At 39.8% G+C, this 27,160-nt stretch overlaps 1 protein-coding gene across 2 annotated transcripts; it reads right to left on the bottom strand.

Annotated features, from left to right (window-relative positions):
• Nucleotides 1-2,888: 2,888 nt before the first annotated feature.
• Nucleotides 2,889-7,000, bottom strand: LOC136694317 (tumor necrosis factor receptor superfamily member 6B-like). Of its 2 annotated transcripts, XM_066667775.1 has the most exons (4): nucleotides 6,892-7,000; nucleotides 5,022-5,388; nucleotides 4,281-4,460; nucleotides 2,889-3,740 (listed from the first exon to the last, which is right to left on the bottom strand). In XM_066667775.1, the coding sequence occupies exons 1-4, from the start codon at nucleotides 6,904-6,906 to the stop codon at nucleotides 3,451-3,453; spliced, it is 852 nt and encodes a 283-aa protein (XP_066523872.1). In that variant the 5' UTR covers nucleotides 6,907-7,000; the 3' UTR covers nucleotides 2,889-3,450. The 2 variants fall into 2 exon arrangements, with proteins under 2 accessions (XP_066523872.1, XP_066523871.1); XM_066667774.1 differs by lacking the exon at nucleotides 6,892-7,000 and having other exon boundaries at nucleotides 5,022-5,593.
• Between the last annotated feature and the right edge of the window lie 20,160 nt (nucleotides 7,001-27,160).

Genomic DNA, 27,160 nt, shown 5'->3' with positions numbered 1-27,160 from the left:
TATGGGGTGTCTGGCGAGCCGTACGGTCCTTGTACTCTCAGAGTTTGAGTTGTGTTCGCATCCTTGGTAGTAAGTCAGGCTTGTTCAGTGTGGGCATTGGACTCCGTCAGGGCTGTGCCTTATCTCCACTCCTGTTTCTGATATTCGTGGACAGGGTGGCACGGCGTAGCCTGGGGCAGCAGGGATTCCATTGAGGAGCTCAGGAAGTGGCATCTCTGCTGTTTGTGAACGATGTTGTTCTTCTGGCTTCTTCGCACGGAGGCCTCCAGTGTTCACTTGAGCAGTTTGCAGCCGAGTGTGAAGCGGTCGGTATGCGGATCAGCACCTCCAAGTCTGAGGCCATGGTTATCTCCCGAAAACAGATGGCATGCTCCGTTCAGGTAAGGGATGAGAACCTGCCCCAAGTGAAGGAGTTCAATTATCTCGGGTTCTTGTTCACGAGTGATGGGAAGAGGGATGGTAAGATTGACCGTAGGATAGGTGCAGCATCTGCAGTAATGTGGTCACTGTACCGCACCGTTGTGGTGAAAAGAGAGCTGAGCCATAAAGCAAAGCTCTCAATTTACTGGTCAGTCTACGTTTCCACTCTCACCTATGGTCATGAGTTCTGGGTAATGACCGAAAGAACAAGATCGCGGATACAAGCGGACGAAATGAGCTTTTTCTAACGGGTCGCTGGGCGTACTCTCCGTGATCGGGTGAGGAGCTCAGTGACTAGGGAGGAGCTCGGAGTAGAGTCGCTGCTCCTTCGCATTATGAGAAGTCAGTTGAGGTGGTTTGGGCATTTGATCAGGATGCCTCCTGGACGCCTCCCACTGGAGGTATACCAGGCACGTCCAACTGGAAGGAGGACCCAGGACCCAGGACACGCTGGAGGGATTATATCTCCCAGCTGTCCTGGGAACGCCTTGGGATCCCCCAGGAGGAATTGGTGGATGTTGCAAGGGACAGAGACGTCTGGGCTTCTTTGCTTGCCCTGTTGCCACTGCGACCCTGAAATGGAGAAGCGGAAAAGAAAATGTATGTATGTATGTATGTATGTATGTATGTATGTAGAACCACCCCCCTTTTCAAACTCATTTCGTTTTCATGTTAGGAATGCATACAGTAATACATTATACAACCAAATGGTTGCGGACACCTCCTCATCTACTGGTAACAACAGGTAGTTTGTTCCAATTTTGCTGCAGTACCAGCTGCTTCTTTTGTTAAAAGTATATACACTACATTTACATTTACATTTATGCATTTGGCAGACGCTTTTATCCAAAGCGACTTACAAAAGAGGATCTAACATTCAAACTACAGCACAAATTATACAATTATACAATTATACCTTACATTAAGTGCAATATGCAGGAAGTAATAAGTGCATTAAAGAAAGACTTTCAGTGCAAGAGATACTCTCAGAAGAGCTGGGTTTTCAAGGATTTCTTGAATGCGGAGAGGGTTCCTGTTGCTCTGATAGTGCTTGGAAGCTCGTTCCACCAGCGTGGTACCAGAGATGAGAATAGCCTCAGCTGACCTGTACGGGGGGTTGGTCGTGTTAGTAGGCGCTCCTTTGAGGAATAGAGAGGGCGGGCGCTAACGTATGGTTTTAAAAGTCTGTTGAGGGAGATGGGAGCAGAACCAGTGAATACTCTGAAGGCCATCTTCAGATGTTATAATATTTTTTGAGGATTTGATGGCAGTCTGCTACAAGTCGCGGTGGTTCCAGAGCCTACCTGGAATCATTGGGCGCAAGGCAGGAAGACACCCTGGAGGGGGCATTATATTCTTTGTTACTTTTAAAAATATATTTACCTTCCTATCCCAGCCAGAACACCACAGCAAACTCTTGAGTTGTTCTTGCTGTTTATTTCAGGCCATTGCCTAACTGAAATGTGAAGAAACCTTTTCATCATTTAATTCTTGGATAATCAGAATTAGTTCTGATTTTGTTGTTGTCCAAAGAAAAAACATGTATCTCCAACTTTACAGGAGATAACAAAAACAAAACAAACAAACAAACAAACAAAAAAAGAACCTTGGACATCAGTGTAAACAGATGTTACTCCAAGTAATTTTGGAACATTTCTATTGGTCCATTGATCAAGTAATTTTCACAAAGTGTGAAGGACAGCTGCTGTATTCAAATGATATTTGTAAGTTAGTAAGCTAAAAATCCACAAAAATGGAGATACATGTTTTTCTTTGGATGAGGATTTGTGCATCACTCTGTTCATTTAATGATGTGTAATGTCCCTGTACTCTCTACAGTATACTGTTATACTTTGCAGTCGTTATGGGGTTCTTGGGATCATTTAAGCAACCCATCTTAATCCAGTCATGAGAAGCGGAACAAAGAAAAAATGTTTATTCCAGAAAAGTTCTGATTTGTCTAAATGTGGTCCTATGTTGGAAGAAGGAACTGGTCACCTAAAGGAACTGGTCACCTGTCCAAGGACATTGAGTTGTGGTCTCATGTAAACGCATTAAAGCATTCCTATCTTATATTTCATTTTGAAATATATTAAAATGTAGTGTCAATCCCCTATTATTTTCATTTTTAGGTGCAAATTTCTGCAGGGAATTAGCTTATACCTTACTGACATGCATACTCATTCACTGTTAAGAACTGCAGCACAAGGGGCGATATTTCACACATACACACTCACATTTAGGGACCGCTATACACAACAGGATGCTCTGGTACATCCCATCAATGACGCTGTGTACTTACCCATGTTTTTGCTTATAAATATGTATTTTCTTCTTCATTTTTAAGAGTAAAAAATCAAAAGACGAAGTGTGAACATCTGAAGTATAGTACATTTTATTTGAATGAACAGTTTTATTCTTAGAATATGCTCTTAACAGATCTCTTTAAAAAATAAAGGTTGAACGCATTGCATTAAAACATTAAGAGGTAATGATGTTGCATGAATTATCAAATAATAAATCTTCTTAAAAAAATAAAACTTTAATTAAATACATGGAAATGTGCCAAATCAAAAACAAATTAATGATGAAAACTGAGACACAAAAATGTATATAAATTTTTATAAATAACTCAGGTGAAACAAAAAATAAATAACAAGGCACAGAGTTCTTCCAAGAAATTGCAGTAGGATTCAGAAATATGCACACACATATTGCTACAACCATTACACTGCAACAAACAGGGTCTATAATACAACATTAATAAACGTAAGAATCAGTGCCATTTGAATTGTCAAAATTGATTTTTTTTTTGCCATGCCTTTTAAATGTAAAACTGGTGATATTGATGATGGTAATGATGATGATGATGATACACAAACTGACTAAAGTCACTCCAGGAAGCCTTCACTCCATCCTGCATTTTATGAGATGGGTAAAGCCTCTAGAGTTAAATACCTGTCAGGTATCCAGGTTGAGGTATTGAAGGGATACTTTTTTATATTTTGTTGTTTTATATATTATGTTGTTTTATATTATGTTGTTGTCACATTGCTTGGCTTCCTCCTGGAATTTCTTCAGTTTTTTCTCTACTTTTTCAGCCAGGTTGTGCATGTTTGCCAGTTTTAGTGTGGCTGGAAGCTGAGTCAGCTGCTGTTCTGAAGCATCACTAAGCCACGTTTTTATTTTAAGTGCTGAGTTATCTTTGTCTATTGCTGTCTGATTTCCACTGATGTTTAATTTGCGACAGAGACGATGTAGAGGTTTTTTTTGCTGAGCAAACATCTCTGTGAGGACAGGCTTGATGAAGCTGGTCCAGCCTTGGAAAGATAATCAGCAAAAAAAAAATCACTCAGTGATATCAAACAGTAAGCATTGCATTATCATATCAAAGCTGCCTGATGGGATAAAACAATCTTCCATGAACTCATCATTAACACATCACAGCAAAATATGTCACCAACATATCAAAGCAGTCTGCTTTGTAAAATTAACACATTAAACCTGTCTAAATGAGATCAAAAGCATCTCAACAGCATATAACAGCTGCCTGATTTACACCAAAAACATGCCAGTAACAAACGAGACAGCTTGATAACATAACAAAATTAGATTAAAAATCCACCCCAAAAAATAACAATGCTGGAAACAGTAAAAAAAAATTGACTCTAGAGCTGCTATTACTAAAATTAGAAGAGCAACATGAAGATGTAGAATGTAAATCACTGTTTAAACCAATGCATCTCTTGCATTTTTTAATTGTTTTATTTTTTTCTAGTAATAAATGACTTCTAGTAAAAGAAGAACAGCCTCCTTATATCTCAGATTTCCAGGTGGTTGCTAGGCATTAGTCTACATACCTTGTGATGTGATGTTGTTGCAGGAAAGACACATATTGTCATGGCAGCTGGTCCCACGCACCATCAGCTTCTCGTCACTTCGGCAAGTCGTGTGTGCAGTGCACTGAGCACTGCCCGCTTCTCCGGTGACATAGTAACCATCCGAACATGGCTCACATTCTGTATCTTTGTATGGGGTTCCTGCATACAACACAAAGCTTAATTATCAGTGGATATAACCTGCTCAACTGGAGATTTAATAACAACTCACACACCTACATGCCAGAACACAGTCTGAGCTGTGGGTCCAAGGTAATAAAAACATACCCAAACATGTCTAGGCTAAAGCCACATGGCTCATCCAGGTCAGAAAAACATAACAACATAGCAATACCAACAGCAGGTAGTGCTTTTTAAGGGTCTTTTACCAGACAATAGGAATCTGAATTTGAATATGGAAAGATAAGTTGGCATTGACCGTAGAACTTGATTTGATTAACAATTTCACAGAAGGACTGACTGACATTGTACCTGCAAGAGGATAATAACAGACTCTCACCAGTTAACTGATGCTGATAGTATATTTGTCTTAGCTAAAAGTCTACAAATCAACAAACGGTAGAAATTACTCTGAAAAAATAATTCAACAGCTGAATTAACTGCGAGTAAAACTGACAGACTGGTACTAAGAGTTGAATAGAGGCTGAGTAGAACTGATATAATAATAGTTTCCTCTAGGGGGTCTGGTTATTTCATGAGTACCTTTTGATTTGATGACATGTCCGTTTGGGCACACACTGTGCTTCTTGCAGTAGTGTGAATACCAATAGTAGCCATCCTGGCACTGGCACTGGCGGTTTTGTTTGGGAGTGCAGGGCTGTGTCTCTACCAGGTTGAGGCCACAGAGATCACAAGGCAGACACTCAGGAATGTAGTTCCAGTACTTGGTGTAGAATCCCTGGATGCAGGGGTTACACCGCGTAGGGCGAGTTGCAGTGCAGTGTGAGCGAAGGTAAAAGCCTGGCTCACAGCGATCACATGTCAACTTCACACCTGATGCCAGCTCATGCTCATATGTGTATTCGTTTGTGGAGGTGCCATGGAAGAGTGGCAGTAATAGGATTAGGATCTGTGCACACAAACAAACAAACATACATTTAGGTGTTTTAGAGCACACATCTCAATCACAAACACACACAACATCACACACACCCTTAATCTGAGCGGTCCGAGGGTGGACCTGCAGTGACCTAGAGTCAGCAGGGTCCCCACCATTTTAACCTAGGGTATGGTTAATTTCATTACACAAAGTAGTTACATTTTCCTGTGTAGATACACTCATGAAGATGGTTTATTATCCAGTTCAACATTTGATAGAATAAATAACGAGTGTAATGTTTGTTCCTTAAAGCCGTTAGCCCTTTACTTTTATTTTCTTTTTTCTTCTTCTTCTTCTTCTTTCCCGCCCCCCCCCCTCCCTCGAGCTAGTTACCATTGTTTAGCAGTTACATGGGAAACTACTAAAGAATTCAGAATGTTACGCTGGCCTGTTTCTTCAGAATCTGACCGAACAGGCAGGTGATATTTCCTCTAATAAACACAACGTAAACGCGTCAAGTTTCTACTAGAGTAACACTGTAGCGACACCACTGTTGAATGGTTGCTCAGCAACCGTTGCTCTGCAACCGTTGTTCGCAATCGCCAGGAGGAACTTCGGCTCTATCTCAAATGTCCCCTAATTCGTTATGCGTAACTTTATGCGTAAAGTAACGGCTCCTAGACTCAAAGTGCCCTGTATAACAAACTGAAAGCTAACAGATGAAAAGAAAAATTCGATAAACGTCACACTGGGAATGATCTTTTCTTAATAATAATAATAATAATAATAATAATAATAATAATAATAATAATAATAATAATATACTTAGCCTATATAGTCAGATATAAGAATTAAAATATAATATATAAAATAAAGTCCCTCTGCATTTTGAACAAATATTTCTTTGCCAATAAAGCCTCATATCCATATCAGCTTTCAAACACTGCCTTGACATAATATATGTGACACAATATGATAGCCATAGACAAAGTTTGAGCAACTAAATAAATAAATAGTACAGTTTTCAGTATTTGTGAGCACTAACCCTGCATTAGTGATAAAGTCCATCAACACACACACACAAATGTTTTGTATTTGTAAAAGTGACAGAAACATGTTACTGTCGTCATGAAAAACACGAGTAAAAGGACTAAAAGCAGTAGCCTGTCCACACGAGGTGTGAACGAAAAGCCCCCAAACATAGCTTACCTCCGCACACACACACACACACACACACACGAACACAGAATATACATTGCCTCTGCAGACACAGATACGTTAGACAAGCCCCTGCAGGCACACCGTCTACTGTAAGGCAAGTTACTTTCAGTCTACATACCTCTCTTTCCACACACACTTACGGACAAGACAGCAGCGCTAGAAGCAGCGTGCAGTGAACCTCTCTCTCTCCTCTCTCTCTCTCTCTCTCTCTCTCTCTCTCTCTCTCTCTCTGTCATACACGCACACAGACTCACACCCACAAACGCTCCGTCATAACAGAAGCGAGAGAGCGAATCAGCAGCCGTCTCTTACCGCGGTCTTGGCCATTGTGCTGCTTGGTTGCCTCCGCTCTCTTTCTCTCCGCTTTTTAAAAGAACTCCCATGACACACCCCCGCACGCTTAAGCCCGGCGAGGGGGGTATGTGATGTCATCTTTTTTACGCGCGCTTGTCTGAAATCTCCTCGTGATGCTATTCTAGAAACTGGAGTGTGTTATACATCAGGGGCTTTCCTCCTCCTCTTCACCCTTTCTTGTAAACAGCATGAATGAAGCTGAGAAAACAGTTTACCTTCATTCTTTCTCTCTTCGTCTATTACTGCTGAGTCAGAGAGAGTCTCCCTCATCTCAGACATGAACGTCTTTGAGAGAGAGAGATAGATAGAGATGCATATGATACAGTGGATGGTCATTCATCATCCCTGTTCAACAGTTCACCCTTTTCACATGTGAGCCAGTCATGTCTTTACATTGAGAATTTGTTGTTCTATCCCTGGGTCACTGACTGTGAGGAGTGTAGAGGAGTGTAGTGTGTTCTCCCAGTGTCTGTGTGGGTTTTATCCAGGTGCTTCGGTTTCCTCCAAACACACATGTTGATTGATTAGTTCGTTGTGTGAAATTGTCCACAGGTGTGAGTGTGTGTGAGTGACTGGGTGAGTGTGTGAAACTGTCCACAGGTGTGAGTGTGTGAGTGACTGGGTGAGTGTGTGAAACAGTCCACAGGTGTGAGTGTGTGAGTGACTGGGTGAGTGTGTGACACTGTCCACAGGTGTGAGTGTGTGAGTGACAGGGTGAGTGTGTGAAACTGTCCACAGGTGTGAGTGTGTGAGTGACTGGGTGAGTGTGTGAAACAGTCCACAGGTGTGAGTGTGTGAGTGACTGGGTGAGTGTGTGACACTGTCCACAGGTGTGAGTGTGGGAGTGACAGGGTGAGTGTGTGAAACTGTCCACAGGTGTGAGTGTGTGAGTGACTGGGTGAGTGTGTGACACTGTCCACAGGTGTGAGTGTGTGAGTGACAGGGTGAGTGTGTGAAACTGTCCACAGGTGTGAGTGTGTGAGTGACTGGGTGAGTGTGTGACACTGTCCACAGGTGTGAGTGTGTGAGTGAATGGGTGAGTGTGTGAAACTGTCCACAGGTGTGAGTGTGTGAGTGACTGGGTGAGTGTGTGACACTGTCCACAGGTGTGAGTGTGTGAGTGAATGGGTGAGTGTGTGAAACTGTCCACAGGTGTGAGTGTGTGAGTGACTGGGTGAGTGTGTGACACTGTCCACAGGTGTGTGTGTGTGAGTGAATGGGTGAGTGTGTGAAACTGTCCACAGGTGTGAGTGTGTGAGTGAATGGGTGAGTGTGTGAAACTGTCCACAGGTGTGAGTGTGTGAACCATGGTTGTTCCGAATCTTTTGTCATCCTGCTAATAATAGTGCGGATATTATAATGACATCTTTTCTCCCATTTCATGTGTCTTTTCCCAAAATCAGCTTCCAGACCTGATGTGTCATATCATGATTTATCGTATAAACTCCTATAAATGATGAGATGTATTTCAGTATGTGATTTTTTATGTCTTTGAAATTTTAAAACAACATAACAGCAGGTGAATTTCTTCTTGATTCAGATATTGACCACTGAGATTAAAGAGATACAAATAAAATGTTTTTTTCTTCTCTGGTCTCCTCTGGTCTTGTTATCCTTCTTGTCATTTATTACACTCTCACCGAAAAAAAAAAAATATGTATATATATATTAATCTTACTCATATCTCACACCCGGTTTCAAAAAACACACGTTGGTAGGTGGATTGGCGACTCAAAAGTGTCCGTAAGTGTGAGTGTGTGAGTGAATGTGTGAGTGTGTGTCGCCCTGTGAAGGACTGGCGCCCCCTCCAGGGTGTATTCCCGCCTTGTGCCCAATGATTCCAGGTAGGCTCTGGACCCACCGCGACCCTGAACTGGATAATCGCTTACAGATAATGAATGAATGAATGAATCATATCTCACTCTAACAGAGCAGGAAGAAAGTCAATATGTCTGAATAATGCGGGGGTCTAGTGACTATCACTACAATCAGATACCATAATCAGTTTTATAATTCATCCTCACTGTATCCTCTCATACTTTAATTCTTTAGACGCAATTTATGTAAAGTTACATTTATATTCAGAATATATATTAACAGCTACTGTGCTCCATTTATTTACACTAGATGGCGTTACATTTCTTTGAACTCCAGCTTCTGAAGTCTTGATGTTGAATGATGTGTTCTGGATCACACACTTTACTCAAGTTCATTCCAAAAGTATTGATTGGTGTCCCATCATTCTAGAGAACACATTTTCACTGTTCCACAGTCCAATGCTGGGGTGCTTTATTTCTATGAAAATATCAGGTTTAAGGAAATGACTTTAATTGCTTTAAAGTCCCGTGGGTGTGCCACTGTGTGCAGAAATCATTTGTCACATCTGAGAAACTGAGGAAAAAGTGATAGAATAGTCAAGTTCTGGTCAGGGTTCAAATACACAGCAATGGAGCAAGAGTCCACTTTAACAGCCACAGTGAGTATTATGTTTATAAAGCATGCGTGTGTGTGTAATATTTAGCCTGAGCTGTTCCATTGTGTGACTGTGACACATTTCACTAGCGTATCACTGACCCAGTTCTGTGTCATCGTTATTTCAATGGATTTTGTAACATCCAGTATAACCTGTTTGTGGATAGTGGAAGTCACCCAATCAATTATGGCATGGTTTACCTAACAATCACACACACACACCATGTCTGTGGATGTTTACTCTCTCTCAGAGATGTTACACAATAGGTTTGAATACACGCAGATTTCAAATATAGTGTATATGCACAATTCAGCCAACTTAAACCCATATAATGGTCAAAATGTTATACACAATGACAGTACGTCAGGGATTATGTTGTTTTTTCTCGCTCATAAAATACTTGTGAGAAAACCCGTGGGTGACTTTTGACCCAAGCCTTTAGTTTGATGAGGGTTAATTCATTTTGATGGCCTGCTATGGGTTGTGCACTGTCCAGGGTGTTGTCCTGCCTTGCACCCCGTGACTCACTGAGAACCTGAAACCTTAAACAGAAGATGGTATATAACAGGTTAAAGTGACGAGAAACCAGACGGGCTACCAGTCAGTGACAAATATAAGGAGAGTAGTGATATCTGTAGAGGTGGCAGAGTACATTCTGACCTCAGTTTCAGACTGATGTGCAGCTGAAAGGCTTTCGGTTTTGTTTCAGGTAGTCAAGGTCACTACTTTGTATGAATTCTTTGACATTCAGTAGCTCATGGTTTAAACGGAAACACTTCATGACTCTGGAGAACTGAAAAAAAAAAACCACATCTCAATTTATAGCATCGTCACCATGACCAATTATATATATATATATATTTGTTTAGGCCGAGGGGTATGTTTGAACGCTCCTGTGGGACTCATCAGAATACTTTGATCAAAAAGACGTTTAAAATATTTATTACATTTTTCAGACTGTATAAATAATTATCCTCAGGTTTACGGAAGACATAACAGACGTTTGGACATAGAAAAAGGTCTTGGCCAATGAAATATTGCAATAATAATAATTTCCTATTAAAGAGGCTGTGTACTTCTTGTTTCTTCTTCTATTGTTCCAGGATATGCATTTAATATGCCTTAGGCATGTAAAAGCATTGCATTTTATGACATCACAAAAAAAAACAAAAAACAGTGAACTGAAATGTTTCCATATATGGATATTACAGTTTTGAGGAAAATTATGGCACTCTTTATTTTATTTAAAATGTTCAATAAAGGGCGGCACGGTGGCGCAGCAGGTAGTGTCGCAGTCACACAGCTCCAGGGGCCTGGAGGTTGTGGGTTCGATTCCCGCTCCGGGTGACTGTCTGTGAGGAGTTGGTGTGTTCTCCCCGTGTCTGCGTGGGTTTCCTCCGGGTGCTCCGGTTTCCTCCCACAGTCCAAAAACACACGTTGCAGGTGGATTGGCGACTCGAAAGTGTCCGTAGGTGTGAGTGTGTGAGTGAATGTGTGTGTGTCTGTGTTGCCCTTTGAAGGACTGGCGCCCCCTCCAGGGTGTATTCCCGCCTTGCGCCCGATGATTCCAGGTAGGCTCTGGACCCCCCGCGACCCTTAATTGGATAAGCGGTTACAGATAATGGATGGATAGATGTTCAATAAAATAAAAAATCTAGAACCTCGTAAAGTCACACAGGGATCCACCAAAAACATTTAATAAATCAAATAAATGCTCCTGGAGGAACCCTTAATGGTTCTACTGGTGCGACAATCCAAAAAACCCTTAAGGGATCAAAACACTCATTAGCATATACAACATCTATATTGCATACACACATCTTCAGACTATTTAATTATCGACACTACACTGAATGTTTTAAGCTTTAATAATATTATTAAAAAAATAAGCCTTTCTTTAGAACATCTTTGAGCTTGTATCATTGTCTGAGTACTGTGATGTCATGTTCAGTGGAGGATGCTTAGCTCACGCTGGCTATGACAGTGAAGACTAAACAAAGAGAATATAAACAATACCCTGTCTATTAGCTTTGGTTCATAGGCTAGATATCAGATATTCTGACTGAATGGAATGTGTGACACAGCAGCTCAGCAAGGTTAACGACGCACTCTTGGAAATAAGAGACAGTGGCTGTCTCCGGTGACTTCAATGGACTCAGTATGTTTATGCTGCAGCAGAGTAGAACACACTCGCACTCAGGAATGTTAGCTGGTGTTAGGAGACAGCTGACCATACAGGAGCACTTTGTAGTTGTACAATTACAGACTGTAGGCTGCACAACAACCGTTTCTCTGCATACTTTCTTATCCACATTTCATACTGTTCTTCAATGGTCAGGACCACCAGAACTGGAGCTTTTAAACACCGCGTCCACACACTGTCCACTCTGTTACCACACACACCTACTTCATTTGGTCCACCTTGTAGATGTAAAGGCAGAGGCAGTGGCTCATCCGTTTGCACTAGTCATTCTCCAGTCCTTCGTCAGTGGTCAGTGAGCTATTCTCAGACCAGCAGTAACACTGAGGGCTTTAAAATCTCCAGCAGCATTGCTGTGTCTGAACTACTCAGACTGTCATAACACAGACTAACACACCAACAACCCTCACTCTATGTGTGTGTTCTTGTGCAAAATTCAAAGGCCAATCTTCATGTATCCAATTTAATAGAATATCCATCCATCTGGGTCCAGGTTGTAGGGTGGGTGCTGGAAATTGTTCCTCCTGGGGACTCCTCTGTTCTGCTATGGGCACTTATTTGTGAGGAATGGCTTCCAAGATTTAAACCTCAGTAGATTTCTGTGCTCATCACAATTTATCCATAACAACACTATGCTAGAGTTGTCTGGATTGATTTTCATACCTTTTTTTTGTATTACAGATTACACTCTGAAAAATACAGAAAGAAGGTGGCAAAAAGAAAGGACTTTTGCAGGATTTGTGGCAAACAGAAGGCCTCATGTGGTCAAAGTATGTTATAGCTACTAACATGTCATATAATACACATTTTATTTTCAATACAGGGAAACCTTTTTTTTTAACAGTAAATAATAATAATATTAATATAAATAATAATAAAAAAAGATATGTAGCAGAATATCTTCTTGTGTGAGCAAGAAAAAAAAATTCAACAGCCAATCAGCAAAACCTCACATATTTTATGCAGTCCCACAGAATATTTCTGTGGCATGGAATACAGTTATCTAACTGTGTCAGTGTGGAAGAAACACTTGTGAGGCTACCCTCTCTGCTCAGAACTGTTAAGCCCTGCAGTAGAAACGAGGCCTCTGAGTCTGAATGGGCTCTGTTTCTGCCTCTGGTTCCATCCGTGACTCCCTGGGTGAGGGAGATGGTCAAACTGAAGAAAGAGGCCTATTGTGTCTGGTGGCTTGTGGGACTCTGTAAGCAGCTGATGGATACTGAAGGGATATGTGGGTTTGGTGAGGACATTCGCTTATTCATTGTCTGTAAGCGCTTGTCCAGTTCAGAGTTGCGGTGTGTCCGGAGCCTACCCGGAATCACTGGACACAAGGCAGGAACACACCCTTGTGGGGGCGTCAATACTTCGCAGGGCCTCACTCATTCACTCACACACGTACGTACACTTTTGAGTCACCAATCACTTGCCAGCGTGGACCATGGAAGGAAACTGGAGCTTGGTGAGGTCATGTAAAATGAAATTGGTTGACTCCAAGAAGATTCTGGAAACCATTAGACAGCTCTGGAAACCACCAGTTGGTGGTTTCCTACAAACATTGTGTATGGTAGGGTCAGAGAGTTGCGTGGACACTGGGGGCAAATTTTCTGAATTGGCAAGTCGTGGTGGTGGAATATAAATATATGATCAACATTTTTAATATATAGTGTGTGCTTTTTATTAAAGCTTCCTGCCTTTTTAAGAGACGTGCTTGGTTCTCTTTGGTTCCAATTTTAAAGAGCTCTATTACCTGGGAGAGCTCCAGTTTCATCCCTGGTCAAACTCAGCTGTCGGAGGCTAGGGGTTTAAGAGAGTTCCTTGTTCCCTTGCTAACATAAGATAACTGGGCAGTTACTGCCCTTCTCCTAGCATGTTGTGCTATAAAATGACTTTGTTAATAGCTGATCAAACAGAATGGGCTTGCCTTAACCATCCTGGCCTGATAGCATTGTGTGATTACTAGAGGTGTACCTGGCAATGACTAATGCTGGGGAGAACACCTGGGTTTAAGAGATGCTTAATAAGTTTCACAAACCTCTTATTTCTAAAGGTAACTTTTGGAAAACCACATGTGACTCTTATCCTGTTAAATGACTTTTCACTATTTACTAAGTCAGGAGCTTTGAGTGGGCAGAGCAGGATAAGAGGATTCCAATGAGATCATTTCCTTCATTATGTGTGCTATTAAACTCTGCAGCATGTAATGGTTAAACAATTCTGTTCATTTGTAACAGAAGAGGAGCTCAGACAAACCTGTTCCACAGAATAGAGCCTGTGAGCTTAATGCATGAACACAGTATCAGTATCAGCCACAATGGAGCTGAGCTCGTGTGCAGAGCCTCAGAGACATTTAACACGCTCAGATGAACTCAGTACCCAATGATCTGTCTACAAACAGCACTGAGAAATCTGTAGAAACAATATCTTAAGAAATTAGATAATCCTAAAATCATTTCACTTCAGGAATTTTAAGTATAAAATGATTCAATGTATATTTAGATTCAATTTAAAAAGTCCTTAAACCATAGGCAGAAACATTTTAAGTTTCAGGATATAAGGCAAAAATAAATAAATAAATAAATAAATAAATAAATAAATAAATAAAAATCTAATTAAATGATCTCAGAATAAAACAAGGCACTTTCAGTAGATGTAATGTATTCACTTAAAATAAACATAAAACATTATATGATTTCATAATAAACTTAACTCACAAAAATATAACTAAAATTAATGAAATTAAATTTACTCACTACATGACGATTCCACTTGTTAGACAGTATTTTCTGTAGTGTACTGAGCTGTCTATACAGCAACTCCTAACCAACCTTTAGTTGGATTGATTGGTTTTTCAGATTTTAGAAACTTCACAGGCAGTTATATTAATATGTTAGCTAACCCTGTTTCACAGTGCAGCAGTGTTGCTGTGGCACAGCTCAGGATTCAAGCCTCCTCTCAGTTCACTGTAGTTTATTTGAAGTTTGATGTGTCCTCTTTGCACCCTCACAGACAGCGAGCATATATCGGTCCACTGGCATAAAAAGGCTGGCACACCACTGACTGTTAAACCACTGCTGGTCCACCATCGGACCACTCAGATTGCTGTCCTGTACAGGATATAACTCCTTTATAATAAGTCACAGAGACTTTTATTCTGGAAAACAAATTATATATATATATATATATATATATATATATATATATATATATATATAAATATTGAAGTTCTGCTGGATTAAAATTATTTACTAATCTTATTTATAAACGATAACAAAAAAACCTAATGAAGGACAAAAATGTAACTTAGACTGTGAATGGAAAAATGCTAAAATGAGACATTTTGTCTAAAATTCTGTTTAATTACCAGCGGTCCGCCCAGAAAACGCCGTACAAAACACTCGTGGACCTCAAACTTTGCCCTCAGTCACCAACAGTGGTCCGCCGTCTCTTTGCTATCAGGGCTCTACCCAAGAGTAGAACAGCATGCTAGCTAGCCCTGCTACATCAGGCTATTGTTTCAATTAGCCAGCTAACTAGCTAAATTTAAACTTTCCATGGAAAAAAGGAACAGAAAATAAGATCTACTTAATAAGTCTTTAATCAAAAATGAGGTTAGTGAAAAAACAAAGACAAAGGAGACTAAGTCTAAACCAAACTAAGAACCTTTGAAATTTGTAAATAACTACCATATGTTTTATCAGGCAATAAGGACATCACTTACATGTGAGGTATGAAGATGGATTAGTTGCCTTGAAAACAAATACAACAAAACATTGAGGAAACAGAAGTGTTTGAGGTTTCCCTGAAGTGCAGGGAAACCCCTCCGCCTCCTTCTATCACTGCAACCTTAAGACTTTTGTTTGTATAATATGAGTCAGTAACTTGTTAGTACATGCATTAAAAAAGAACTTGCCTGGAAAAGCACTTTAGGGGACTGGGCTATATACACTTGGTACTCTCTCATGGGGGCAACAGAGTTCATCTAATGCTTGTAACAGATATTTCCTAGCTATCCAATTAGGAGAACACCTCTTTAATTTTGCCCATAGTGTACAGCACAGGGTGCATCACTTTATTGATTCTGGTCAAATGATACACTGACTCAATGCATAGCAAGCTTGTGGATACGTATCCATTCATCATGTTATTTGAAATCCATGGTATTAATAGGGAGAGCCTCCTCAAACATTGCGAAATATTTACACTAAATGTTGGAATATTTCTGCATTCACAAAATGAGCTTTACTGAAGCTAGGTACTGAAGCTAAGTGATTAATTCTGGGTGGCAAACATGAATCCAACTCATCATAAGACATTGGATGTATCTTCATTACTCCAGAAAATGTCGATCCATTGCTCCACAGTCCAAGAATTGTAGCTCTATATTCAACAGTTCACAATGAGCATGTTGTATATAAGTTTGCCATTTTTAAAATACACAGTAAGACAAAGGTGAAAATAAGCTTGAGCTTTGAGGAGGACTTTTTAGAAGGAATAATTTTAAAGGATATAATTTTATTGTGAACGTCATGTAAAAATAAGCAACTGGCATTCATTTTAACTGGATATTGAGTATAGGATTTCAATATATTTTCTTAACATTCATTCATTATTCAAACATTTTTCATAACTGTTTCATACTGATCAGGTCATGAACTGTCTGGACTCTAACATGAATCATTGGGTGCTAGACAACAGGGCTCCAGGCCATGCCAGGGCATCACACACTCATCCAGAGAACCTAGACAATGTATCAAACACCATATCACTCACACACTCACACCTGTGGACAGTTTCACACACTCACTCACTCACACCTGTGGACAATTTCACACACTCACCCAGTCACTCACACAATCACACCTGTGGACAATTTCACACACTCACCCAGTCACTCACACACTCACACCTGTGGACAGTTTCACACACTCACCCAGTCACTCACACACTCACACCTGTGGACAGTTTCACACACTCACCCAGTCACTCACACACTCACACCTGTGGACAGTTTCACACACTCACCCAGTCACTCACACACTCACACCTGTGGACAATTTCACACACTCACCCAGTCACTCACACAATCACACCTGTGGACAATTTCACACACTCACCCAGTCACTCACACACTCACACCTGTGGACAGTTTCACACACTCACCCAGTCACTCACACAATCACACCTGTGGACAATTTCACACACTCACCCAGTCACTCACACACTCACACCTGTGGACAGTTTCACACACTCACCCAGTCACTCACACACTCACACCTGTGGACAGTTTCACACACTCACCCAGTCACTCACACACTCACACCTGTGGACAGTTTCACACACTCACCCAGTCACTCACACACTCACACCTGTGGACAATTTCACACACTCACCCAGTCACTCACACACTCACACCTGTGGACAGTTTCACACACTCACCCAGTCACTCACACACTCACACCTGTGGACAGTTTCACACACTCACACCTGTGGAAAATTTCACACACTCACCCAGTCACTCACACACTCACACCTGTGGACAGTTTCACACACTCACCCAGTCACTCACACACTCACACCTGTGGACAATTTCACACACTCACCCAGTCACTCACACACCCACACCTGTGGACAGTGTCACTCACTCACCCAGTCACTCACACACTCACACCTGTGGACAGTGTCACACACTCACCCAGTCACTCACACACTCACACCTGTGGACAGTGTCACACACTCACCCAGTCACTCACACACTCACACCTGTGGACAGTTTCACACACTCACCCAGTCACTCACACACTCACACCTGTGGACAATTTCACACACTCACCCAGTCACTCACACACTCACACCTGTGGACAGTTTCACACACTCACCCAGTCACTCACACACTCACACCTGTGGATAGTTTCACACATTCACTCAGCCACTCACACATGTGGAGAGTTTCACACACTCACACCTGTGGACAGTTTCACACACTCACCCAGTCATTCACACACTCACACCAGTAGACAGTTTCACACACTCACCCAGTCACACCTGTGGACAATTTCACACACTCACTATGACACTCACATCTGTGGACAGTTCCACACAGCCAATCCACCTACCAACATTTGTACTGAACATGTGCTATTGGAGTGTGGTAGGAAACTGAAGCGGTTGGAAGAAACCCACACAGACACAGAGAGAACATACCATACACACCGACAGTGACTCCAGTCCATGATCAGACCCAAGACCCCATTACCCTGATTCTGAATGGCAATAACATAAAAAAAAGTTATAAATAAATAAACAAATAAATAAAACACAATATGTAATTCTATCTATGTGGGTGTTTCCAGAAACCCATTTCACTGCTAATGAATGTGTTAACTGATAGTCATATGATCACACACCTTTACTTTGCCATAGGTCATTTATTCTTCGAACCTGACCTTTCATTATGTTGAGAGTATGGACCAAATGTCAGGATCCATGTGATTCACATTTTGTGACATTTTAAACACCAGTTTGTTATGCTGTGCATGATGTTGCAATCTAGTTTAAGTGATCCAGAAATAGCAGTCATTGCATCAACTTTGTATCACTTTATTGGCAGGATAGTACTCAACATCACGTGAGAGGTTTTCCATTTAATACATCAATTCCACCTTAATCATGGGAATCAAGTTATTCAGGATTATCTGGATATTTGAAAAAGATGAATCACAATCAGGCTGGAAATAAACATTTATTTAGTTGACTGCAAATTTTCAATGTTACAACAATGCCATAGCTATGTGTTGTAGCTGTTTTTCACTGTCATAAATCAAACTTGTGATCTGTGGAATGTGTACCTGCACAGGGAATTAAAACAATATTTAACCTGAAACCAGATCTGACCTTTCATTATTGACTATTAAGGAACTTAAACCTTATTTAAGGCTCATACATTGAGGAAACTGATGGCTTATTAGAAAAAGCATTTCTTTAACAATGCCATCTGTTAGACTCCAGAGCCTAAAATCGACCTTAAAAGGTAGAAAATTTCCTGCAATTGGGATGTGGAGCAGTGGAACTTATCTGAAGTCAGGGAGCTCCATCCAGTACGTTTGGACTGGAGTCATTCATTTGAACATGCTATAAAAGGAAAAAGATTTTTACAGAGCTGTTGAAAGAAACCAACTAAAAGCCTTATTCAGAATCAGAGTGCTCAGAGGAATAACATAATCTCATCCCAAAACACTGATTAAGAAGAAGAACACTGTCATTCTGACTGATTAAAATGGAAGAGGTGGGTTGGGGATGTGGGGGAAGGGCCATGTTCAGACTAGTATCTTCTCATAATATGCGTATTATTAACGTAGTTTACCAGTTGTGAAACCAAGCCAAGTGACAAGCTTGGAAATATGCTAAAGTAATACAAATTCAGATTATATATTTTATGATAGAAAATGTTATGTTACTAAATACTCACTGATATATTAGTAGTGATGCAATTAGTGTAAACATTCATTCACGTACACTTGTCACCTGTAGACACCATAACCTGATTTTAATAATGAGAGACTAATTTAAAAAGAAAGAAGGGGATTGGATGATAAATGCACAGACATTGCTTCCTCTAGAAGAGACATGAAAAAGGTTAGGCTACAAGCTCACACAATAACAATGTGTCATTCATTTTTGTGTTAGTATTAGTAGATACACTAGGGGATGGTCTTACAGACAGGGATTAAATGTAATCCTGGACTACACAGCATTTTGAATTGAAAGAAGGATATAGTGCAGGACTAAGCTTAATCCCTGTCTGGGAAACCAGCCCTCAAAGTCCAGCCTGTTTTATACACCACCAGTATTGAGAGAATTCTGCTATTTTAAGATGCACCAATTGTGGATACAAATGTTCAGTCATGCACATATAGCCTGTACATTCTCCACAGAAAAACTGAAACAAAATGAGATGGTCCCTGAAGCAGCTACACATGAGCTGAATGTCACCAAGTCCACAAAGAAACAAATAAATGAATAAATCTCTGAGTAAAACATCTGCACTGTACTTACATTGACATTAGACAGGCAAAAATAAGCACAGATTTAGACACACTGGTACTCATCTTCACAATCACTGCCTTTTTCCAATGTGTATTTGGCCATTAAAATGCAGTCGTAGGTCTTTCTACTAGAGCTCAAAAAGAACTGCCTTATAATAGACCCTGGTAACATTTAATGATATAGTTAGGGATGGAAGCCATGCATAGTAAATTACAAGTTCTGATCTCAATTAGGGTTTTTCATCCCAACTATTTTAAACATGACCAAAATATAGCCAACCCAAATCTGAAAGGTGATGTTGGGTCTGAAGTTGAAATAGATATTTGTTTGGGCTTGTAGTTACTGGTGTATTTCTACACTTTGTGGCCACGTGATGCATGTCCAAATGTTTGTAGAAGCCATTTTAATTTGTTCATTTAATTCAGCTAATAAAGGTGCACACACTAGGGACATGTTTGTTCAGCTATGTACACACACCTTGTAAAATCTCAGCTGAAAAACAACCAAATAAAATAAGATGCACTGAAGCAGCTGCACGTAAGCCTAAACTCACAATGCTCAATGCCAAGTGTTGGTTAGAAAAGCAGAAAGCCACCAGATTTTGGGTTGTGGAACAGTGTTACTGTGCTCTCTGGAGTAGAGTTTGTCATCCAATAATAATCAACCAATCTCTATGTACAGATGAATAGATCTCAGATCCTTTCATTTCCATGGTTGATTTGGGGCATAGAATAGAATACAACAGAATAAAATGAACCTGGAATTTTGGACAACAAAGGTTTTTTGGGCATCCATTGCCTAATATCTTTTGGAACAACCAGCATATTCACAATATTAAACTGTCCCAATATTTCATAAAAGGACTCATTTTGTGATTGTGCAACAAATCCAGCTCTTACTCAATATACCACAAGCTATGAATATCAGAGTGTATGGCTGAAATTAGGAAATGCTTCCTAAATTCATTCTTTAATGACTGTCAAAGCACAGGTCTGTAATGGTCCACTACACCACTAAGATATTTATTCATCCAGCCACAGAGTAGCCAGTGTATGGAGCAGGGGGTTACAGGAATGGGAATGCATCGCAAATGAAACTGTATATAAACTAACTGTTTAATTTGTATTTGATGAACAACACTATGAACAATTAAATCTTTGTGAGACCACTGTTTCTTTCTTACATTTTCCTAAGTTTGAACTTTATTGATCATCTCAATATAAAGCTATCCAAGCAAGAAAGATAGGACATATATATCTCAATATAAATACTTACATGTGAAGTTTAAAGAAAAACTGTATGATCAACAATAAAGAACCATAACAATTACAGCAGTAGGACATGTAGAGGCTCTTGATTTGACTTTAGAACATTGGCACCCAAAGGACATCACCAAATTATCACACTGCTCTGTTCATCTTCCAGTCTCTTCCACAGTTTTGTAATTGTAGAAGGTTTCTTAGTCATATCTTAGACAGCGATCATCCAAGATCATCAACAGGTATTGGCTCAGGACTTTGAGTTATTCATTTCATAATTTCAGTGTTAACAGATTTAAGGAGGTGTTTTTTTTCTGATTTGCAGTGTAACTAGGGGCATTGTCTTGCAAAACACTGTTGGCTGATTGGGAGATGTTCACTGGGAAAGACCAATATTTCACCAAAGTAAGTTTTATGTCATATAGCTGTATAAGGTGCCCCAATATTGCCAACATCCTGCTGGAGAAATCACACCGCCTCGACTCCCTAACCATTTTACTTCAAATACGTCTGTTTTAAAATTTAAATCTGCTGAGGGGGAAAATATGAGCGTCATAACATGGTCATCTGGAAAGTCATACTTACGTGAAGTCCTGCTGTGTAATCACCCACGTTACCACGTTACTGCAGAACTGTGGTCTCAGTGCTTTTGTTTGAACATGACCTTTGGTGTTTGCTTTGCTTTACTGACATGTTGGCTTTTCTGGGGTTCAGATAGAGATAAAATTTTGCAGATTAGTATTACAGCATTCTTAAGAGTAACCATGCCAATATCTATTCCTGAAATGATGACTTACAGTAGAAACCAGAAAACAAATACACACATACAAGAAAAATGTCCCGGAAAAAAACGCATGTACTCTAAACCCGGGTTGTCATGTGTAGACATTCCACTGTGTCATATCCGGGGCAGGGGAGTCTTCTTAATATTTGTAAAAAACACAGTACAATGTGATCTGTTGTTTGTGAAAATACGTATGAATAAGTATTCAGTACAACATTAAGTACATGAGTAAACAAGACAATGTCAAAGGTACCATGGACATAATTTGTGTAGATCACTTTTTTTTTAGAATGGTGTGCTCAACAAAACAAAAACCCTTAACATTACAATATGGAAAATGTATCAATATGTCTCTCAATATATATATATATATATATATATATTGCTCTTGGGGCTCCCCCTAGTGTAATTCATTTTTACAGCACTGTACTGTAAGGAATGCTGAGGGGAAGGGAGTGGTGATGGTTTCCTGCCTGCCTCCAAAATTTACATAGTGCAGTTTCTGCAGCTCAGAGTAGCAGTGCCAGAGGCACTATTCTCAATATTACAGTTCAGTGAAACATCAAAATGCTTTTGAAACTGTAATTTTAATGTAAAAATATTAAATAATGTTCCTTATAATTCATCTAATCATATATGAAATTGTGTTAAACTTGATATCTGTTCACAGCCACGCTATATTAGAAAGTGCAGTATAACATCCTCAACAGTTAGTGATTTTATAAATAACCTTCCAGACCTTACCACCATTTCTTCTTCAGCTCACCTTAATGACCTTTAGCTCATTACAAACAACCTACAAACTTTACTGTGTACAGACCTAGATAGTGTTGCACCAGTCAAGAACAAACAATTTAGAGAGAAAAGGCTTGCTCCATGGTACAGTGACAGCACGCGTGCCTTAAAACTAGCTGCTCGTAACCATGAACGTGAATGGAGACACACAAAACTAGAATGTTTCCGAATTGCATGGCAGCACAGCCTCATCGACTACAAACATGCCTTATCTAAAGCCAAATCACAGTACATCTCTTCTCTTTTAGAAAACAACAAAGACAACCCTAGATTCCTTTTTAGCACTGTATCAAATCTACAACAAAAAGGAAATCAACTCCATTGTCCCCTGTGATTTCTGTAGTAATTACTTTATGATGTTTTTTAATGATAAAATTGATTGCATTCGCCTCAAAATCCAAAATCAGTCCAAAGTTGCATCGGCTCTTGATGATGAACCCCCCGCCAGCTCTGAGGTGCACTTAGACTACTTCAATTCTGTCAATGAAAATGACTTGCTTAGTTTAATTAGCTCTAAATCATCTTCATGTTTTTACTGGATCCTATACCAACACAATTATTTAAACAAATCTTACCTAAAGTCATTAGACCATTGCTCACAATAATAAACTCATCCCTCAACACTGGATATGTACCAAAACCTCTGAAACTAACGGTAATCAAACCAATTATTTAAAAAAACCCAATCTTGACCCTCTTGTACTCGCAAACTACAGGCCAATATCCAACCTCCCTTTTATTGCTAAGATTTTAGAAAAAGTTGTGTCACAGCAGTTGTGCTCTTACCTACAAAACATTTTTCAGTCTGGATTTAGACCAAATCACAGAACACAAACAGCTCTAACAAGACTAACTAATGGCTTACTCCTTTCACATGATAAGGGCTATACCTCTATTGTGGTGCTGCTTGACCTTAGTGCAGCGTTTGATACCATATATCATGTGATACTACATGATAGGCTGGAAAATCTGGTAGGAATAAAAGGATCTGCCTTCTCTTGATTCAGATCCTATTTATCTGACCGTCATCAATTTGTTTATCTGAATAATAAATCCTCTAATCATACTTTAGTTAAATATGGTGTTCCAAAAGGGTCAGTGCTTGGCCCTGTATTATTCACACTCTACATGCTGCCACTGGGTCCACTAATCTGTAAACATAGTATTCAATTCCACTGTTACGCTGATGACACACAACTGTATATATCAGCCAAACCTAATGATGTTGCTTGTCTACGTAAAATAACAGAATATCTAACTGAAATTAAAGACTGGATGATGCAAATTTTTCTCATGTTAAATTCTGATAAAACCGAGGTCTTGTTACTAGGTACAGACCCTCAGAAACATTCACTCAGAAATGCTGCTATTAATCTTGATAATTCAACAGTAAAACACAGTACCATCATTAAAAACTTAGGGGTAGCCTTTGATTCGACTTTCACATTTGATACCCACCCATCCAACACTGTCAAAACCGCCTTCTTCCACCAACGCAATATTGTCAAAATTCGGCATATTTTATCCTTTATAGATGTAGAGAAACTAGTGCTAACTAATGCTTTTATAACTTCACGTCTAGACTACTGCAATACGCTCCTGGCAGGGAGCTCGTGCAAAGCATTACACAGGCTTCAGTTAGTTCAAAATGCAGCAGTCAGGGTGCTCACTAGAGCACTAAACCATATCAACCCAGTTCTCTAGTCCCTACACTGGCTACCCGTAAAATTCCGCATTGACTATAAAATACTCCTCTTAGCTTATAAATCTCTACATGGTTTAGGCCCGCAGTATCTTACTGAACTTCTCATACCTTATCGCCCGTCACGTACACTTCGTTCACAGGGTTGCCCATCTACCCTTAGTTCCTTGCATTAAGAAAAACACTGCAGGAGGAAGAGCCTTTTCTCACAAAGCTCCTCAACTCTGGAATAGCCTCCGGTTACTCTTCGGGGCTCAGACACACTCTCAATCTTTAAATCTAGATTAAAAACCTCCATTTTCAAATAAGTTTTTGGTTAATCACTCACTTTCAGATTACTCCTTCTCTATTGGTGTTTGGGCTGGTTTTCATATTATCACTGTTCTGTATTAACCCTGTCATACAACCATAGCTACAGCTTTTTTTTGTTATCTTTCTGGTAACCGCCAACACGCTGTCTGTCGCTGGGTTCTCTTGCCTGACCCGTGGAAGCTTTTTTTGCAGGACAATTTTGCCCGTTTACCATGAACCTACTAACCTCTGTATTTTTATTTGTTCCCTTTGTCTGGTTTTCTTTCTCCTGTCTCTCTCCTGCTTTGAGATGTCCTGCTGCTCTCCAGGTGTTGCCCTGATCCAGCTCCTGACCCTGTGTGTCCTGTACAAGATCCTGGCCTTGTCTCATCTTAGCCATCTTATCATGCTTAGCCATGGTGTTTTATCTCAAATTAACTCTGCACCTACTTTTAACTCACACAGAATCCCTGATCACCTGCTCGTTCCTCAGATTCATATACCACTAATATTCTACATTCACATTACTATAACCCCTTCATCTGTCATCATTTCACTTTTACTTCTGTTCTCTGTTGTGTCTCCGGTGTCGACCCGAGGAGGATGGGTTCCCCGTATGAGTCTTGGTTCCTTCCAAGGTTTCTTCCTCGTGTGCTGAGGGAGTTTTTCCTTGCCACTGTTGCCCCTGGCTTGCTCATAGGAGGCTTGGACCCGGATCTCTGTAAAGCTGCTTTGTGATGACTTTTTGTTGTGAAAAGCACTATATAAATAAAATTTGATTTGATTTGATTTGACTTTTAATGATTTTCACTGAAATAAACCAGGCATTCTCTTGTCAGATCTGAGATTCTTCCTCTGACAGTGTGGAGAAATGCAAATGCTGCACTGCTGCTCTTATTTCTGTACTACTGTATTGCAGAATAATTAATGGGTTTTAGTTCTACTGGTATTGATTTGTGTTTAATCCTTGGCGTTTTTGTTAACATTCTTTAATTTGTTATTAATATTTTTCTTAGTTTGAGTGATTTGTAATTTAATTTAACTTGCAAAGCTGTGACCAATCCAATATATCACAATATATTACAGGGCATTACGCATTCTCTCTCTCTCTCTCAATTACACACACACACACACACACACACACACACACACACAAAACAGTCACCAATGGAGTTTAAACTCCATCATGATACTGTTCATTATACAAACACTTTTGAAGAAACACTGGGATTTTTTGTAAAATAGAACAAATACGTCTATCTATCCTTTATATCTATCAATGCTAAAAACTAGAAATAGAGGTCTGTGCTCTACCATTGCCAGTCCTTTATAATGAAACCAAAAGCCGCTTATTTGATTTGCCAGTGAACCTTTATTTTCCATTCCCTCTTCTCAGTGCAGACGTCTTTATAAGTCCATGCCCTTTTAAGTCTGCAGTGTTCTCAGAGTGGAAGGATGGTGGAAAAATGGTTGCAAGCCAATTCGGATTTTAGCAAATCTGAAAGGAGTGGAATGGATGGTCTGGAGCAGTTACACATGAGCCTCACTATAGTCATTATCCCAAAAGGCTATAAAACTGGGATGTGAAGCAGTTGAATTGTGTTCTCTGGTCTGACTGGACACAATCTTATACCTCTAAGTTGGAGTGGCTTTTGTAATACAGGAACTTAAAATCCACAATCAATACCTGACCACCACTAATTTTCTCATGGCTGAAAATCCTCAACAAATTGTTCCATCATCTAGTGTGGAAAAGTACATGCGGTTACAGTAGCACTGAGGAGCAGTATTAGCGTCATAGCATCATTCCATGGTTGAACTTGATATAATCCAGAATCCACAAACATCTACATCAGTGACGCAGGAGAAAATGCTCACGTAAACACAGCTTCTATTTGATCTTTAGCTTGTGAATTGATGTCCAAAAACACAGGGAACCTGTAAGTGATGTGGATGAAATACTACACAATGCATGGGGAATCTGCTCTGGACTCCCTGCCCAACTCTCAAAAGACACATTATTAATCTGCCTTGGTACAACAAAACAGGTCAAATGGTGTGACCTTTTAAACCTACACTAAATTCACTGTCCCATCAAACATAAAAGGTGCAATAACAACTTTTTCACCAAACACATTTGATGTTTTCCCAGTATGTTAAGCTCAGCAAATACTATAGCAGACATTTGTGTGGTCTTTGTAAAAAATACACAGTAGAGAAATGTATCTTTAAAGATACAGCAGTATGTTAGAGTCCACTCTAAAAGTACATCACATTCCCTTCTTCAGAAGAGGAAAGGACTATTTGTAAGATTTCATTATAGAACTGTGTAAAATAAAAGAACGTGTTCTGTACATGAAATTGTGTGTATGAAATTAACACAATTTTAAAATCAACAATTATATTAGAATAAGGTACAAATATGTTCCCTAATGAAAGGATATGTACCCTTAATGGGTACCACCACAGAGGTTTTCTAACAATATAGAGTATGGGCCTGTCCCAGTTCTTTCACAAATTCCTAATAAGGACTGATTCTGTAAGACAACAAAATCAAACATTTATTTTAAAGGTGAAATTCACACATTTAATCCAGGACAGATTATAGTATATATAATTACATTTCTATATAATTCCTTTCTCTCATGAAAATCATGAAACATAATAAAGATGTCCCTCT

The sequence above is a fragment of the Hoplias malabaricus genome, chromosome 4 (genome assembly GCF_029633855.1).
Source record: "Hoplias malabaricus isolate fHopMal1 chromosome 4, fHopMal1.hap1, whole genome shotgun sequence".
Lineage (NCBI taxonomy): Eukaryota > Metazoa > Chordata > Actinopteri > Characiformes > Erythrinidae > Hoplias > Hoplias malabaricus.
This window is presented reverse-complemented; position numbering and strand designations above follow the sequence as displayed.

Excerpts from the sequence above, each read along its gene's own strand:
- LOC136694317 (XM_066667774.1), bottom strand. The coding sequence starts at position 5,412 with ATGTTTGTTTGTTTGTGTGCACAGATCCTAATCCTATTACTGCCACTC. Across the intron at positions 4,461-5,021 it reads ACATGTCATCAAATCAAAAG|GAACCCCATACAAAGATACA; the intron begins GTACTCATGAAA and ends TGTTGTATGCAG. Across the intron at positions 3,741-4,280 it reads CAACAACATCACATCACAAG|GCTGGACCAGCTTCATCAAG; the intron begins GTATGTAGACTA and ends TATCTTTCCAAG.